At 54.4% G+C, this 15,166-nt stretch overlaps 1 protein-coding gene across 1 annotated transcript; it reads left to right on the forward strand.

The window, feature by feature from the left end:
- Positions 1-995: 995 nt before the first annotated feature.
- Positions 996-12,361, forward strand: TREML2 (triggering receptor expressed on myeloid cells like 2). The gene is made up of 6 exons (XM_029242041.1): positions 996-1,175; positions 3,509-3,829; positions 6,365-6,785; positions 7,856-7,962; positions 8,264-8,342; positions 8,816-12,361. The coding sequence occupies exons 1-6, from the start codon at positions 1,127-1,129 to the stop codon at positions 9,213-9,215; spliced, it is 1,377 nt and encodes a 458-aa protein (XP_029097874.1). The 5' UTR covers positions 996-1,126; the 3' UTR covers positions 9,216-12,361.
- Positions 12,362-15,166: the final 2,805 nt, after the last annotated feature.

Genomic DNA, 15,166 nt, shown 5'->3' on the forward strand with positions numbered 1-15,166 from the left:
GGAAGAAGGGGCAGGGGGCGTGGTTTCTGGAGAAGAGGTGGGGGAGGGGAAGCATTGGGGCTGCTTTAGGAAGGTTGCAGCAGGGAGCCGGAGTCTGGACAGAGCTGATGGGTGATTAGAGGTGTTGGTAGGAGAGGCAGAGAGAGGGATAAAGGTAAGGAGATGTGAGCATTGAAAAGGAGAGGCAGCTGCCGCTTGTGTAAGTATGAGACAGTGCATGAGTGTGTGTGTGTGTGTGTGTGTGTGTATGAGAGAGTGTGTGAGTGTATGTGTGTGAGTATGAGAGAGTGTGTGTATGTGTGTGTGTGTGTGCGTGCGCAGGCATACGTGAGAGCACGGGGGCTCCTCCCTGAACCCAAACTTTATGCTCCGAGTCTTACAATTTGAATCTTCTTTTCTCCTGTCACTCTAACCATGACAAAAATAAGGTTGCATTTGAGCATGTAAGGGGTTATTTGCAAGTGTGAGCATGAGTGACTGTTCTGACCAGCCAGGAGCCTGGGAGAGAGAGAGGCAGAGAGCCAGAACGAACACACATATGCACGAATGAGTGCATGAATAAGCAAATGGGAGTTTACAAGAAGCTCCCCGTGAATGTGGGTTCGTGAAAAACGTTGGGTCTGAGATGCCCCACCCAAGCCCCATAGCCTATATCTCTGGGTCTCTGAGCACAGAGAATTCCAGGGACGTCTGTGCCTGAGGTTCTAGAAACCTCACACTAGCCCACCCCCTAGAATAATGAATAACTGGCTTCAAAGGATGGCATTCCTAATGGACCAGATTCCAGGAGGGAATCCAAAGAGGGTGAGGAGTCTTCTGACCCCGAGAGCCCTCCCTGGGCTGGGAGGCCCCGGACCGGGTGGAGCAGCCACACCTGCCTGAAGTTTTGAGTAAGAGGGGGTGGAAACTGCACCAGCACCGCCCTCTCGCAGGCCCTGCGGGCCCCTGCGGTCTGCCGGTCACAGTGGGTCCCACACTTCCTCACTTCCCTAAATGGGCAACTTCATATTTAGAACCCCAGGTCTTCCCTGGCAGCCCCAAGTGGTACGTCCAGCATAGGCCTGGGGCCCTAACCTCGGATCCCTGCCCCCTGCTGGACTTGTGCCCGTCCCCACTGCTCGGAGCCATGGCTCCCGCCTTGCTGCTGCTGCTGTGGCTCCAGGGCCCTGTCGCAGGTGAGAGGGTGGGCGGGTGGCTTACGGGGGAGGGAATGGTCTGCTCCTGAACCCCCTTCCTGCTTTTCCTTTGCTCAGTGATCTTGTGGGGTTGGAGGAAGAGGAGACGGTCTGGCTGACCTCGTAGCTCCCCAGCAGAGACCAGTGAGAAGGTGCCCTCCTAGTATGTGGCCCCGGGCAAAGCTAACCCAGGCCTCACAAACTAAGATAAAGCTCTGGACCCTCTCTGCATGGGCCCCTTTATCTGCCTGTCTTCCTCAGGACCTCTGACCAGGGCCACCCCACTTCCTCACACACAACAAGCCCTCATCCCTTGGCCTCTGTCGGGAGAGCCCTGTTTGGTGCCTATGGGAATCATTACCTTACGCGTGTGCGCTTTGAATTTGCTTTTTCTTGGAATGTTGATGCCACGACCTCCGTCCTTACCCCCTGTCCTGGGGTGGGGGTAGGGAAGCAATCCCTGAAGCGATCTCTCCCACCCCACATCTACTAAATGCTCCTTGAGGGGGCCTCACCCCATCCTGCCTTGCTTGCTGCCATGACAACCAAGTTACCATTTCCTGTTCAGTTCTGCGCACCTCCTGTGTGAGGGGTGGAAGGTGGGCACATGTAAACACAGTGCCCTGGAGACCCATTCCAAGGTCACCCTATCTGTACGCCTCTCCCAGAGAGACCCGCTTTTCCAGGCCAGAAGAGTGTCCCCTGGGGTCCCCCAAACCTGCCACCTGCCAAATAATTGAGTTGGATCCTTCTGTTTAACTTGCATGGGACAAAGTGATACGAAGGAGGGCGTTACCTTACTCCAAGCCTCAACTCTAGTGGCGGCTGGGTTGGAAACTAAGGTGGATATCTGGGGTGCTGGGCCTTTGGCTATCACAGCTCTGGGTTCCATTGGCAAAGTCTGGAGCAACCTGCATTTGGGAGAAGGAGACGTGCACTGAGCATGTACTACATTCAAGGCACTGTCCTGGGGCACAGTTCTCAGAGCCAGCCAGAGACAGATAAGAAACAGAGACATTAAGTGATCTGCTCACATGGTTAGTCAGTGGTAGAACCCGAGTTTTAACCTATGTTTATTTAGACTCCAAAATGCTGTCCACTCTGTCCTACTGGGGAGGACAGTGTGCGTGTTTGCAGAAGGCTCGGAGGGTGTTAGAGGAGGAAATGCCAAGATGAGGGTGGGTAGAGGGCTGGAGGACCCTCACTGCAGCTTTCTCTCTCTCCCTGTCCCCTGGTTCACCACCCCAGCCTTAGTTTTACCCCCTCCCCATCAGACCACGGGTTATGAAGCTCACTGACCACATCTTCTTCCTAGGCATAGAAGGCAACATATGAACAGTGAGTAACTGTAGAATTCTTTGGTTTACACTCCATTGGGAGTGTATATAAATGTCTGGGCATATCAGATCTATGGGTTTTAGGTAACTAGAATATTTTATTTTTTCTTTTTTTTGCGGTACGCGGGCCTCTCACTGTTGTGGCCTCTCCTTTTGCGGAGCACAGGCTCCGGACGCACAGGCTCAGCGTCCATGGCTCACAGGCCCAGCCGCTCCGTGGCATGTGGGATCTTCCCGGACCAGGGCACGAACCCGTGTCTCCTGCATCGGCAGGTGGACTCTCAACCACTGCGCCACCAGGGAAGCCCATAGAATATTTTAAAATTAAACATCACCTAGAATGAACTCAGACAACTTGCTATTTAAAAGGTGACTAGAGTAAACCTGTTTTTGAAACAAATAACTACTCTTAATATTTTCAAAGATTGAATTTTCTTATCTACCTAAGTTCGTTGTGCTCTGGAATTTCAGAATGATGACTTGCGCTTGTGTCTGTGTCTCTGTCTTATTGAGGGCAGGACCTGACTCTTTCCCACAAGACCCTGAAGACAGGGCTTATTACTCTTCCATCAGACTAGAAAATGCCGCAAAGAAAATGGCTGCGTCTGCTGAAGTTCCCTGAGTGTAAGGGCTGAGTTTCCTTCATTAGACTAAGGGCTCCCTGTGGGCTAGGCCTGTGCCTCCACCATCAGACTGGGCGTCCCCGTAGCGCTAGCCCTATCTTCCTCATCATTTTAGGATTCCCCAAGGGCACAGGACTACTGTCTCCCCCATCAGTCTGGGAACTACAGGGCAGGGCTAGTGTCTCCTCCAACAGACCAAGAGCTCCCTGGCGGACGAGCCTGTGTCCCCCTCCATTGGAGTTGGGCTGTATTTCTTCTTCACACTCTTGAGTTCCATGACAGCAGAGCAATATCCACCTCCTCTCCCTTCACCATGAGCTTTGAGTTTCAAGATGCTTCCTTCCTCCTTTCTCAACAAGTCGTGTCTCCCCAGGTGCCCCTGTCGAGAGCGTGTACTCCAAAGTGCGGCACTTTGAAGGGGAGACTCTGTCTGTGCAGTGTTCCTACAAGAGCCGCAAAAACCACACAGAGGGTAAGGTTTGGTGCAAAATCAGGAGGAAGAAGTGCGAGACTGTGTTCACCCGTGTTGGGGTGCAGGGGCCGCGCTATTTGCTGCAGGACGATACCCAGGCCAAGGTGGTCAGTATCACCATGGCGGCCCTGAGGCGCCAGGACTCGGGCCGGTACTGGTGCATGCGCAACAGCTCTGGCATCCTCTACCCTCTGATGGGCTTCCTGCTGGAAGTGTCTCCAGGTGAGCAGGCCTGCTGGGGCACTGGGATGCTGGGGGGGGGGGTGTCCTCCCCGCCCTGTACTCCACTGACATCAAATATAACAATAATAATAATCCATCAATAGGCATGATGTACAGTGGGGTTTTCACAATTCCTTTACAGACAGCTTCATGGGCATTCTTGTCACCCTTTTACAGATGAAGGAAATGAGATCTAAAAAGTCCTCGCGGCTCTGACTTTGTCCAGGGTCACAGAACTAGCAAGTGGACGAGATGAGATTAGAACTCAGGACTCTCTGTGCTTGTTTTATTCAATCATCTGTTCCATATATATTCACTGAGCCCTGATTCTGTGCCAGGCACTATTCTAGGCTCTGAGGATACAGTGGTGAGCAAAACCGGACCCATTCCTACCCTATGGGAGGTGACAGGCAATAGCACATTGTCAGATAAACAGTTGCAGATAACAATAAATGTTCTTAAGAAAATAAAACAATGTGATGAACTAGAAAGTTCAGTGGTGGGGGGAGCTACTGAATTAGTGGGGAATCAGAGAAGGCCTCCCTGAGCAGATGACATCAAGCAGAGCCTGCGTGTGATGAGAGCTTTCTAGCCCTGTTGAAAGTGGATGATTCAAAGGGCTTTCCAGGTGGGCAGAACTGCATGTGCAAAGTCCCTGAGGTGAGAAGAAGCTGGTCCATATTGAGTGTGGGGCAGAGTGATAGAAGATGAGGCTGGACAGGCAAACAGCAGCCCTAAAGTCCATGATTTGGGGTTTGAGTTTTATCCTAGGTAGAATAGGAAGCTATGGGAGAGTTTAGAGGAGGTGATATGGTGCCTTGTCTTTAAGGTTATCAAAACTCTCCCTTGAGTGTAGAAAAAGAGAGGAGGACCAAGAATGTAGCCCTGTGCTCCTTCCACATTTATAAGATGGGAAAGGGTGAGGAGCCAGACAAAGAGCAGCCAGTGACTGTGAAACTTATTATCCACCCTTCCCTGTTCCCCTAACCCAACTGCATCCCCATCTTCTGTTGGGTCTGAGCTAGGGTAACTGCTGTCTCTAAGATATGGAGCAAATCTCATTCCTTCCCTCTCCGGGTTCTGATTTAGCCCTAGGGAAGTAGTCGAAACCAATTTATTGAAGTCTTAATTTGCAGGGATACAAACATGAAATGGTTTTATTTTTCCCTTAGTGTATCCCTCTGTTGTACTATGTCAGATCTCACTTTCCATCTCTTAACCACAGTTTGGGGAGATTCCAACTTTGCAGACCTTTTCAATTATTAGGAAATGAAAAATGCACAGGCAATTAAAAAGGCGAATCTTCTAGCAATATATGCTCTTCCAGTCCCCCTTGAAAACTAGGTTTATGGCCCCAGGCACTTGAAGTGGAGAAGGGGGACTGCTGCTGTCCAGCTCCCCATCCTTGATCTCAGGAGGTAGGGAAGGGGTACCCCTCTCCATCACCTCCTCCTGGCCCTGCCCCTCACAACCCTTTGGTATACTGAGGCAGGCATGAAGGAGAGGGAAACGGTTGTGTGACTTCACTGACCCTTGTAGGAGGTCTCTCTCTGTTGGATGTCACTCCTTTTCTGCCCACTCTTAGATCCTCTGTGGCCAAATGCCGGCTCTCCCAAGGCACCTGTGTCTGAGTTCTTTGAAAGGTCCTTTGGGGGCCTCTTCACACGGCTGAGCAGGATGATGTGGGAGATCTGGCTCCAGATCAGCCCCTTCCCGCATCCCCACCCTCACCAATGCTACTTGTTCTGGTTCCCTTGCCCAGAAAAATGGGCGCCTTCCACGGTGACCATGTGGCTCTCAGGAGTGCATCCTTGCACGCATAGTAGTGGGAAGCAGCAGCAGCCAGCAGCAGCCCTCTCCCCCTCACCATCCCTCTCTTCCTGTTCCCTGATGAGAAAGAGTCAACACTGCCTTCTAGACTGAGCCCTCACAGCTCCTACCACTCCCTCCTCTTCTACCATCCAAAGTCCAACCTTCTTCTAGAAAATGGGATGATAAAGGCCTGAACTGGTGCATGAAGGTGGCAGGACCAGTTCCTGTGTCTCTTAATAAGTCCCCAAGGAAGGCACCTGGCCCCGCTGCTCATGGCGTTCTTTGGGATCTGGGCCTTTGATGCTTCCTTGTCTTCATCTCTGGATCGCAGTCACCAATCATGGAGCAACTGGGAAAGTTCATGTTCAACATCAGAGCAGAGAAATCTCTGACTTACAGGAATGAGGAAGGTCCAGGAAGTGACAAGAGAGATGGGGGTGGGGAGGGAAGTGTCCTCTTGGCCCAGGTGGCCTGACAGGGGACACTAAAAATTTTGTGAAAGGCTCTTCCTTCTTTCCTGTGCCTACTTCCTCCTCCCTGACCTCACCCTCTGAACAAGCATGCACCTGGTCCCTCGGCAGAGCAGAATCCTAGGTCCAAGGTCAAGGAGCAAAAGACAGGACAGGTCCGACCCAGACAAGTGTGTGGGCTGCCGGGAGCTGCTTCCAGCACCAAGGCCCCCGACTCAGTCTCACCTTCCTCCCTCCCTCTCTGGTCCCTCAGCCTCCACAACCAAGAGAAACACTCCTCTTACGAAGCTGCCCACCATCCTCCAGAGTGGAACTGTCGTCACAGCAGGCCCAGCCCTCACTTCAGGCCCTGATGCCCCTTTCACCACCAGCACGACGGTGTTCACACCTGGACTCCTCACCTTGGCTAGATTCTTGCCCTTCCCTGCCTCAGGGAGCATCAGACTGACCTCTGTGACGGGCTACGGCTTCACTGGCACCAGCCCCTCCACCACAGGGCCCAGTAGGACCATGGGGTCCCAGACAGTGACTGCGTCTCCCAGCAATGCCGGAGCCTCTGCTGCTGGCCCAGCCTCCACCCCCACTAAGGCTGGGCACCTATGCACCATGGGATCGCCCACCACGGGAATGTGCCCCACTGCCAGGTCTCTCCTCAACCTATTATCCCCCAGCAGGTACCTGGGGGGCCTGGGTTGAATGCCATTTTCCCAGACATGGCAACAGTTCTTGGTGCCTGAACAGACCCCAAGGTGAAATGTTGCAGCAGACCAGCCCCTTTCGCCCACCGGGAACTCAGTTTGGCCTGTTGCTGAATGGGAGGTGGGAGAGGGAAGCTGGGATGGACATGGGACAGAAATGATGGCAGTGGGAAAGGAGGGCAGAGGCTGGGTCAGCACAAGAGTCTGTGGATGAAAAGGAGAGGGTAGGGACCAGACAAGGGGAGCAGCCTGGGCAGTAGGAAGTGGGAAATGGGGACACTTTAATTTGGGTTCCCTGAGGAGTGGACTCTGAGACCAGGATTCACATTGTATTTGGAACACTGGAAAGAGCATGGGGACGTGAGACAGGGAAGGGACGGCAGCAGATAGAGAACTTACTGAGGCTGGTTATCACTGTGGGCAGCAAGAGCTCAATCCCATTGGGGAGACTCTAGGGTCCAGTGTCTAGCAGCCACCTGGAGGGCAAGGGAGCTGGGGTATTTATACACCCACTCTGTTGGTCATTGGTAGAGGGCTGCCTGCCACGTGTGGCATGGAGACCGCCAGTGACAAGAGAAAGCCCTCAGGCCCCCCAATTTTTAAATGGAGTTGCTGAGGACTGGTGTACATGGAAGTGATACAGCAAGGGAATATAGGCAGGGCACCTAGAGCATCTGTTCCAGAGGACAAAGGTGGGAAGTGCTATCCTCAGTCACCACGAGGAGAGTAAGAGCGTTGGTCTCTTCTGTCACAAATGGGGGTCTCTTAGAGCCTTGTCCTCAGCAGATTTGGGGGAATAATGGAGGAGAGGTACTAAAGTGGAGATGCTTCCCTTCGCTGGGGGCAGGGGGCTTCATCCCCTTACCTCTGAGCACCTCACTTCCTTCTCCTACAGCTGGGTCCCCAAGGAAGGGAGGCCATCACTCCCCGCGGGGACTGGCAGGTTTCCCCTGGTCCCACTCCTCTCCCGTGGTGTGCAGAAAGACGTGGGCCAGGGTGGGGCACCCTAGTACTCACCTCCTCCGCACTCTGTCCTGTCTCCGCAGGCACCAGGACTTCTATCCTGCTGTGCTCGTGGCGGTGCTGGCCTTGCTCCCAGTGCCTGTGATGCTGATCGTGGTCTATGGGTTCTGGAAGAAGAGACACATGGGAAGTGAGTAGAGCCCACCCTCCTGGCCCCCCGAGGACAGAGCGCTGGGGGGTTTGACACCCTTTCCAAAGTGCCCGACTGCCCTCGGTCCCCAGACGGTGTGTCCTCGCCTGTGTCCAGTCAGGAGGACCGTACAGCACCCAGGTGAGGGAGGTGGGTGGGCAGGCGGCGACAGCTCAGCGTAGCCTTCTGGGGCTGAGCCAACAGCAAGCGGAGGGCAGAAGCAGAGGGGCTGGGCTGGCCCAGGAGCTGTGAGTGGTGGGCAGGGGGACCACCCTCTTCATCTCTGTCCCCATCCTCGCAGGCTACAGCATGTGCCGTGATCCTGCCAGATCCTGGAGGGACCCATCCACAAGACCGGAGCCTCCATGGAAGCCTGCTTGGTCTGAAGCCACTTAACTGTATGGTGGGGGGGAGCTTCTCCCAGAGGGGTCCCGGGAGACCAGAGGAGGAGTGAAGATGGGGACCTGTCTGGATTGGAGCCAGGCTGGGGATGAGGACTGTGCAATGCTGGACTCAGGCCTTCCCAGAACCGGAGGCTGCACTGCATCCTCTCAGTTCCCCTGGGCTGCCTGGAACCTGGTGGGGGACAGGGGGTAGAGCAGGGGGCACCAGGTGGGAAGTCCCTGGGGGTAGGGGGGGGAGCCACTGAGGTGATTCTGCTGAGAGACACAGACTCCTGGGCCCTGGCTGGATGGCAGAGAAGCCCCAGGTGTGCTGTTTGCAGACAGAGACCTCAGCTCCCATCGGCCTTGGAACCTCTTACTATCAAGCTGATGGGGGGAGGGGTGGACAGCTAGGGCTGCCCTCTCCCCACCCGGGGCTCTGTCCTCAGTTTCCCTCTGCTCTTTTCAAGCGTCCCCATGCCCTTGGGGGAAGAAAGAGTCCAGAAACAGCTCGTGTCCCAAGGGTCCCACCCTGGAAGAGAAGAAGGAACAGTGACTAAGAGTTGGGGGTCACCAAAGGTGTTGGGGATCCCAGAGCTGCCCAAGCCCCCCACCCCCTGGGCCAAGTGTCCTCTATGGGGCCTCTGGATGGGCCCTGATCTGACTGTGGCTGCTTGTCCGTCGAGTCCTGGGAGCCAGCAGAGCCCACACTCCCGCTGCTGCTGCCTGCTGGCCGGCCCCTCCAGGGAAAGCTGTGACCGGGCAGCTGAGAACCCCTCACCCACAGGACCAGCTTGTCCTTGCATGCAGAGGCTGATCAGGGCTCTCTCCCCCAGTTCCCACACCCAGGCTCCGGGTCTGAGCTCCTGAAGAGAACAGGGGGCCCTTGAGAGTCCAATGGAGGGGAGGCCATGGCTCAGAGAAGGGGGGGGTCACCTTCCCTCTGGGGACTCATTGTCCCCTGGGAAGAGAGGACCCACTGGTGACACAGCAAAGACAACTCAGAGCTGACCAGAGCCTGGAGGACTGCCTGGGCCGGGAGGGGCAGGGAGGATGGAGCTAAGGAGCCTGGGCCAGGGGCCCAATGGCCAGGGGCGTCTGCCCCTGCCTCACTGGCTCGTGCCTCAGAGTTGGCTTCTTCTGCGGTGAAGGCTGAAGAATATGGACTGCATTCCTTCCCTAGGGAGGGGTATCCACCAGCCTGGAGCCACTGGAATGAGAGACTGGGGGGAGATGTGGCCTGTCCACCCTTGGCCTTGGGACACAGCCCTCCCAGGTGGGAGATCAAATGTCATAGTCAGGGGAGTGACACAGCTGGGGCCTTGGTGGGCAGCCAGCTTGCAGGTGCCACTCCAGGATGGAAGTGGGGAGGGAGGAAGGGGCAGGGGTCAATCCTGGGGGACAGCAGGGGGGCAGCACCTCTTTCCCATGTCCAGGAGAAGGCACTAGAGGGGAGACTCAGACTGAGGAACTGACAGACCTGGTGCCAGGACACACACACACACACACACACACGGTGATAACCGTCCTCCTGATCCTGGTGTGTAACTAGGACGGTGTTTATTCTCCACCCTAAAACCACACGCTGACGGCCCTGCGCCGGCTGAGAGCGGGATGTTGGTGGGTGCAGAGGCTCAGGACCGGGACCCAGGGATGCCACCTGTCACTGTAGGACCCTGTGCAAGTCACTAACCGTATTGGGCCTCATTTTTCCTCTCTTGTGAAAGGGGACACTAATTCCTACCTCTCAAGACTGTTTTCAGGATAAAATGAATTAACACGAACCTCATACACTGAGTAAAAGCCTCATGCTGCTTGGTCCTCCAGTTCTTTTCCAGGTCTGATGCTTGTCACATTCTACCTTTAAAACCATCGGATGCTATTTCTCTGTTTTGTACTTGACGGGAAGGGGCTAGGGAGGGTATAGGGCGACATGGTCTGGTCCCAGGAGGTGGGTCTGGGACCAGGCAGAGGCCTTTGTTACCTGATGTCATGCCGGGTAGCTGTTAGGTGGACCGACCATCCTTATTTGCCCAGGATGAGGGGCTCCTGGAACCAGGCACACCTCCCACCTGTGGAGCCTGCTCCCATGTGAATCCATGGTAAGGAAGGACACAGGGTGCTGAGAAGGAGGTGCAGACTCCGTACCCAGCTTCCTAGCTCTTATGGGCCAGGGTGGCCTCTTTGGACCTCCAGGCTCCAGGACATTTTACTCAAATCCTGGCCCCTTACATGCTCCTTCTGTTTGCCCTTCTCCCCGGAGCTCCAGGGGTATCCAGACCCCCAGCAGATCCAGGGCGGGCAGGTGCAGGGCAGGGGTGGGTGTCAGGCCAGAGCTGCTATTGCCTTTGGTGGACGAGACGAGGAGTCTTCCTGAGCAATGGACTGAGACTACGGGACATATCTGCGAAGGGCTTCCTGTCGTGGCCAAGGGAAGGAACAAATACAGGAAGCCCAGCACCCATGGGATGTTCACTCTGTGAGCCCTGATCTGATCCCACAGGACCACGTGTTCTTGCTGTGAGGCCAGCAGGCAAGCCTGAGGTTCACAGTCCCAGTGGCTGCAAATGTGCTTTTCACTCTGCATCACCCTGCGTGGGTGGACGCCGCTCTGTGCAGCCCGGCTCCTCCTTCGGGCTGATGGGCTTCTTGCCCCTGTGCTGGGAGTAGTGAAGGCGGAAGGCAGCCTCACGCCTGGGGCAGACCCTTCCCAGGGCAGCCCCCCGACCCCCACCGATTGACACAGGGGGTCTGAAGCCCCGGCACCCCCTGCCACCTTGGCAAGTTCTGAAGGGTATCCCATCTCCAGAATGGCTCCCAAAGTGACCTGAGTTTCCTGTGGCCCAAGGGCAGCCTGACTTCTCCTGCCTGCCCTGCTTCCCCTGCCCTTCTCTTCCCCAGCCTGGTCCCCGAGCACTTTAAACTTCCTGGTACTAATCACTGCCTCGGAGTCTGCTACCCACAAGCCCAATCTGCCCGTCTGCTTGTTTACAGGGTTGTCTCTTTTCTTTGTTGTTTCTCTAGTAACCATAAAAGGCCTGTGACAATTGTTTTTCTGTAGCTCATATAAAGACAATTTAAAAAAATGTGTTTGATTAGTGTGGCCTTTCAGCAAACACTAATGGAGTGACTACGGCAGGCTGGGAGCTGGGGCACAGGGATGACCTGAGGGGCAGAGATACTTTCTCCTCCTCTCCCTCCCCCTCTTTCTGCACCCATCTCCCCCTTCCCCTCCCCTCTGATGTTCCTGCCCCCAGCTTTGTTCTCTCCCACCCTTGCCAGGACCCTCCCTGCACCTCCATTCCTGGAAATGACTCTCCATCTCCCTTCCCCTCTTCCCTCAGTCCCCACGGAACTTCCCAATTCCCAGGCAGGCCTGGGCGGGAAGTCTCTGACCCCTGGAGACCTTGCAAGTGTCCCCTAACTCTGTCATTCACCTTCAGCCCCTGCTTTTCTTCGGTGGGGAGGAGAAAGTTGGGGCTTGGGAGGAAGTGGTAGGAGAGAAGGGAGAAGGAAGGAGGAAAGATAGGTTCTTAATTTGTTACCAAGTCCAAGCTCATACTTCTTGCCACACGACAGGCCAATCCATGGAGAGACAAGCTGTTGGGACAAGGAATAACGATTTCATTTGGAAAGCCAGCAGACAGAGAAGATGGTGGACTAGTGACTCGAAGAACCATCCTAGCCCAGTTAGAATTCAGGCTTGCTTTATCCTAAAAGGGGAGGGGGTGTGGCTGGTGGCTGCAAACTTCTTGGTGCCAGCCAGACCCTGGAGGGGATGTGATAATCCTTTGTTCTTGTAGTTGTCTATGCAGGTCAGGTCACCATGTTCCTGTAAATCTCCAACAAGACAAATGTGGTTCTCTGTTGTGTAACTTTGTATCTCTATATGAATGGAAAAGTGTTATACCTTTAAAGGTCAGAGCCTTGAGAATGGGCTATTATGTATATTTCAGGCTATAAACAACATTCTTAACTCCAAGCAAAAGCAATAGAATACAAAGGTGAAAATAAAAGAAACATCCGATATGGAGTCAGATTTGTTCTTCAGTACTACAATTTCACCATGGTTTCCTCCTGGGCTTTTATGGCTTTCTCCACCCCAGAGAGAGTGAGACAGGCTGACGAGGAAGAGGCTGGGCACAAGAGAGCCAGAGTCCCCTGGAGTCTCTATCTACTCTCAGATGTAGCACCTGCAGCTGAGGGTCCCACCTATAGGCCAAGGTCTCCCCCTCTTCCCCAGTCAGGCTTCAGTGGATGGGCTGAATCCCCCTGGCTCTGGGTTTCTCTCCTCAGGGGCTTCCTTGCTCCCTTGCTTTCCTCCCCCCAACCCAACTCAAGAAGAGGGCCCATGGCCTGGGAGGCCACATACCTGCTGCCACCTGTCCTGCTGGTGCTCTTGGCCTCAGATGAGGGGCAGGCAAGGAGGGCAGAGGGATCAGGGCAAGAGGAGGGGGAGATGGCTAAGTGAGATAGGTATGAAAGGGGCTCTGGGGAGGAGAGGGCAGGGACAGGGTGGCACTGTGGCCAGAGGCCGGCTCTGGAGCTCATTCTGAGTGTAGACACAAAGAGGGTGGCTCCCTGCAGGGGGGAAGCCCTCATCTCACAGCCCTGCAGTGGCGGTTGGCGGGGCTCCCTGACCTGAGGGAACAGAGGCCAGAGCTGCTGTGTAAACTAGAGGACAGGACAACTCCGTGCAATGCTGGTATCCACCCCAGCAAGGCTTAAAGATGAAAACCCACACAGGGAAATATCAGCACATAGTTGTACTGTATTAACCACGTTCCAGGCTCTGGACAAGCCCCAGTAGCTTTGATTCTCTAGCCAAGATGACCTCAGCTTGGGCTTCTTCATCATGGCTGAACTCAGGGCAAAGGACTGGGGGTTCTATTGGTGTGGAATCTACGAGTCTTCCAGGAACTTTGGTCTCAGAACCATCTGTCTGGTATATCCCAGGGTGAGTTCCTTTCTTCCTTTTGTGTGCCTCTCAGACTTCCTGAGTCACAAGATGTTAGGGCTGGAAAGGACCCTAAAAATCACTTCCTTCAACCGTTTCATAGCTGAAAACTAGGGCCCCTTCCCCAAGGTCTTTGGTTGGTCAGGGCCAGAACCAGCACCAGAACTCAGGCCTGCTAGCTTTCGGTAGGTTCTTCTTTTCCCATCACACACATTTCTCTGAACCTTTTTGTTGCTACCAACAGGACTCCTCCATTGATGTGTGATGATTGCAGAGCTTCCTCAGGCTTGAACAAGACTGGCTTATAGGTCCATTCCCAGGCATCCCTACCCCGACCCTGACCCCCAACTTTCTCTCAAAGGGCTGTGCTCGAGATGGGTCACAGGTAACTGGGTGAGGGTCAAGAAATGTGGACACAGGAGACAGCCAGGTAGCGAGGCAGACATGAGGCCCTGGGGGTGGAGCTGAGAGGCATAGCAGCCAAGGCCTCAGAGGGCCTGAACTTGCCCCTGATAGTAAGAGACCTTACCTGTCAGAGTGGGAACTTTGGGGTCATCCCTAACCCAAGGCCCTCAGTATGCCTCTTGCAAACTTCAGAGTTGCAAAGCATCCCCTGCATTCTCTGCAATGGTCAGGGCTTGAGTGACACCTTCCCAGACTCCTGCCCTATGGGAGCCTGTCCAGCCGTTTGGATGCCTGAGGACCCAGATCGGTGGCTGCGTCATTCACTGCCCAAGCCTTGGCTCGTTCCCTTCTCCATGTAGGGCATGGGGCTAGGCTCCGGGAGGGGAATCAAAAACCTTGAGATCCCATCCTCAGCTGGAGGAGCCCACAGCCCAGCCAGGGAGACAGACAAGTAAATTAAGGATTATGATGTAGGGTGGTAGGTAACATCATAGAAGCATGTTGGGTGGAGGTCCAGTGAAGAGAGGAACAGGTTGATGGAGAAAGCCAGGGTTTGGACTCTCCTGGGGGACTCCCCAGAGGAGGTGACACCACCTGGGCCTTGTTGATTGAGCAGGAATTTATCCAGGGGAGACAACACAGGTTGGGAGGGTGGAGGGAGCCATTAAACGTTTAAAGTGTATGACATGTTCAAATGAAAACAGAAGAGACTATAGAACACATCCAATATACAAGTGACAGTGTGATGCCTAATCTAAAATTGTGGCACTTCACAGTGAAGGAAATCCAACACTACTGAGCATGACACCTCCATTCATCTGCAGGGCCATGTGTGGCCTCCTCTTACCCAGGCCTGGGGGCTAGAAGTGGGGAGCCCTGGAGTGTGGGGCAAATAGATAGGAGTGCTCCCCTCCCTGTCACCTCCTCCAGCTTCAACACTGCTCACCACCAGGAGCACCAGGAGGACCACTGCTGCCATCAGCCCTGTCATTGACAGGCACTGTCCCCTCACCCCTGTCCTCTCAGCCCTTCATTTCCTGCTGACTGTGCCTAATGCCTCCAACTACCACATTCCCACAGATACCTGGCTCTTGGGATGAAATGGAGTCAGACAGTTCGCTTCCGGTCACTTCACCTCTTTGAGCCTCAGTTTTCTCATCTGCAAAATGGGACCAATAACATTCCCACTTTCATCTGGGGTTCTTACCTTTGGCACTGTTGACATTTGGATATTATTCTGAACATTTCTTTGTTGTGAGGGCCCATCCTGTACGTTGTAGGATATTTAGCAGCATCCCTGGCCTCTACCCGTTAGACAGCAATAGCACAAATACCCCCAGACTGCACAGTTGTGGCAACCAAAAATGTCTCCAGACATTGGCAAGTTTGTCTTGTGGGACACAACCTCCCCCAGTTGGGAACCACCATTTTACAGGGTTGTTGTGAAGATTAAATGAGA

Source organism: Monodon monoceros, unplaced genomic scaffold (genome assembly GCF_005190385.1).
Source record: "Monodon monoceros isolate NGI ecotype Baffin Bay Population unplaced genomic scaffold, NGI_Narwhal_1 Super_Scaffold_3, whole genome shotgun sequence".
NCBI classification, from domain to species: Eukaryota; Metazoa; Chordata; class Mammalia; order Artiodactyla; family Monodontidae; genus Monodon; species Monodon monoceros.